Source organism: Procambarus clarkii, chromosome 44 (genome assembly GCF_040958095.1).
Source record: "Procambarus clarkii isolate CNS0578487 chromosome 44, FALCON_Pclarkii_2.0, whole genome shotgun sequence".
In the NCBI taxonomy this organism is placed as follows: Eukaryota; Metazoa; Arthropoda; class Malacostraca; order Decapoda; family Cambaridae; genus Procambarus; species Procambarus clarkii.
Genome location: NC_091193.1, coordinates 10,879,983 through 10,882,781, shown reverse-complemented (window position 1 = coordinate 10,882,781; position 2,799 = coordinate 10,879,983). Strand labels below are relative to the sequence as shown.

At 49.4% G+C, this 2,799-nt stretch overlaps 1 protein-coding gene across 1 annotated transcript; it reads left to right on the top strand.

The window, feature by feature from the left end:
• Nucleotides 1–808: 808 nt before the first annotated feature.
• Nucleotides 809–2,212, top strand: LOC138350120 (uncharacterized). Its single transcript, XM_069300418.1, has 2 exons — nt 809–813; nt 1,150–2,212. The coding sequence occupies exons 1-2, from the start codon at nt 809–811 to the stop codon at nt 2,210–2,212; spliced, it is 1,068 nt and encodes a 355-aa protein (XP_069156519.1).
• The last annotated feature ends 587 nt before the right edge of the window (nt 2,213–2,799 follow it).

Below are 2,799 nucleotides of genomic sequence, written 5' to 3'. Positions count from 1 at the left end.
AAGATAGGAGGGGAGGTAGGGATGATTGGGAAGCAAGGATGAAATAGGAAGTATTCCCCCACTCTACCATATTCCATCCCTTCCCCCACTCCCCACTTCCCCCCCTCGGCCCTCACAACAACCTTTTTGCGAACTTACTGACCAACCAGCAAGTAATTACTAGTCGTGGTTATAATCCAAGACCAAAGTAAACTCTCTTAGTGTATATATCTTTATATACGCCAAGCACGGAATGGACGTCTCGGTGTATATATATACATATACCCCCTATTGACCTCTCTGGCACGGGAGACATCTCCCGTCACGCAGGGTGCAGTCGCACCTCCACAGATCTCCAGTATCAACTCTTGATACTGGTAAAGGCTCAAAAGGGCTATTACCACTTACGGGCTATTCATGCCCGTGCCACCTTTTGGGTGGCTTAATCTTCATCAATCAATCAACCTCTCTGGATCAATTCTATTACACCTCGCCACCCAGGTAATGGTAGCTCAACCCGATCCTGGCAACCACTGTTGCGACTGCTTTGTACTAGTCTCTTGGGGAGGGTAGTTTTGCTGCTGTTAACAATTGGGTACCATCCACACATAAATGAATCAGGGATCACGTCTGGTGCTCTTCTAATTGATGTTAAGTCTGCGTTTCTTCAGTGTTCACTTTTTTGTTTTTTTTATATATTAGAAGCGAGAGGAAGCCTCTCGCTTCTGCTTCCCTCGGCCGTATAAAGCTCTGTGTTTCAATAGGTGAATAGGGTGATTGTTATGAGCCCGGGAACGTTAACCTGCAGCCTCGGTGGATCTTATCGATAATGAGGTATGATGCCTTTTGCGTCTTCACAACAACAGCCGAGTTTGTTACGGTGACATCTCAGCGCGCAAAAACTGGCACGCTCGAACAACTGTAATGGGCACAAAAAAATGGGGGGGGGTATCGTTGAACAGAAAGTTCCCAGCTCGAGAAATTAAAATAAGGAAAATGGGGGGAAAAAGAACCATTTCCTCTCCACTATCAATCGTCATCCATAGAGCATAAACTATCCATCAAACCTCCATCCATTGACCATCAACCAGTCATAATCCTTCCACATTCCTCATCAGAAGATCATGAAGGTGATGCTCTATGATGTGAGGGAGTCTACACCCTCTACAGTGAAGGAGTCTACACCCTCTACAGTGAGGGAGTCTACACCCTCTACAGTGAAGGAGTCTACACCCTCTACAGTGAGGGAGACTACACCCTCTACAGTGAAGGAGTCTACACCCTCTACAGTGAGGGAGTCTACACCCTCTACAGTGAGGGAGTCTACGCCCTCTACAGTGAGGGAGTCTACACCCTCTACAGTGAAGGAGTCTACACCCTCTACAGTGAAGGAGTCTACACCCTCTACAGTGAAGGAGTCTACACCCTCTACAGTGAAGGAGTCTATACCCTCTACAGTGAAGGAGTCTACACCCTCTACAGTGAGGGAGTCTACACCCTCTACAGTGAAGGAGTCTACACCCTCTACAGTGAAGGAGTCTACACCCTCTACAGTGAAGGAGTCTACACCCTCTACAGTGAAGGAGTCTACACCCTCTACAGTGAAGGAGTCTACACCCTCTACAGTGAGGGAGACTACACCCTCTACAGTGAAGGAGTCTACACCCTCTACAGTGAGGGAGTCTACACCCTCTACAGTGAGGGAGTCTACACCCTCTACAGTGAAGGAGTCTACACCCTCTACAGTGAGGGAGTCTACACCCTCTACAGTGAGGGAGTCTACGCCCTCTACAGTGAAGGAGTCTATACCCTCTACAGTGAAGGAGTCTACACCCTCTACAGTGAGGGAGTCTACACCCTCTACAGTGAAGGAGTCTACACCCTCTACAGTGAAGGAGTCTACACCCTCTACAGTGAAGGAGTCTACACCCTCTACAGTGAGGGAGACTACACCCTCTACAGTGAAGGAGTCTACACCCTCTACAGTGAGGGAGACTACACCCTCTACAGTGAGGGAGACTACACCCTCTACAGTGAGGGAGTCTACACCCTCTACAGTGAGGGAGTCTACACCCTCTACAGTGAAGGAGTCTACACCCTCTACAGTGAGGGAGACTACACCCTCTACAGTGAAGGAGTCTACACCCTCTACAGTGAGGGAGACTACACCCTCTACAGTGAAGGAGTCTACACCCTCTACAGTGAAGGAGACTACACCCTCTACAGTAACTGAGTCTGAGTCTAACCCTATCATCCAACCATTTATCATCTCTTTGTCCTCCATCTTCTCTTTATCTACCTCGTTATCCTTATCTTTCTCATCCTCGTTATCTACATTTTCCCTTTCCTTTTGCTCCTCCCTTTCCTCCTTATTCCTATCTTCATCTTTATCCTCAGCTTCGACGTTTTTATCATTCAGTTCTTTCTTAATTTCTCTTCATCCACCCTCCTTGTCCTTCTGCATCACCTAATCCTCCTCCTCCTTCTCTTGCATCTCCTCCACCTCATCCAGCACCTTCAAGAGCCAGCCAACCATGACGTGAACTCCTCGACAGGAACCAGTTTGTGGCCGTGGTATATATATCCCGCCCTAGATATGACAGATTCACACCCATAAGATCGAACCAGCCCGCCCACACGCCCACGATGAAGATGTCGGGGGAGGGGTGTGTGGGGGTGGGGGGAACCCTCACGCCCACACGCCCACGATGAAGATGTCGGGGGAGGGGTGTGTGGGGGTGGGGGGGAACCCTCACGCCCACACGCCCACGATGGGGTGGGAGGGGAGGGGGAAGAGTCTTGTAATTGGGCGGGACATTG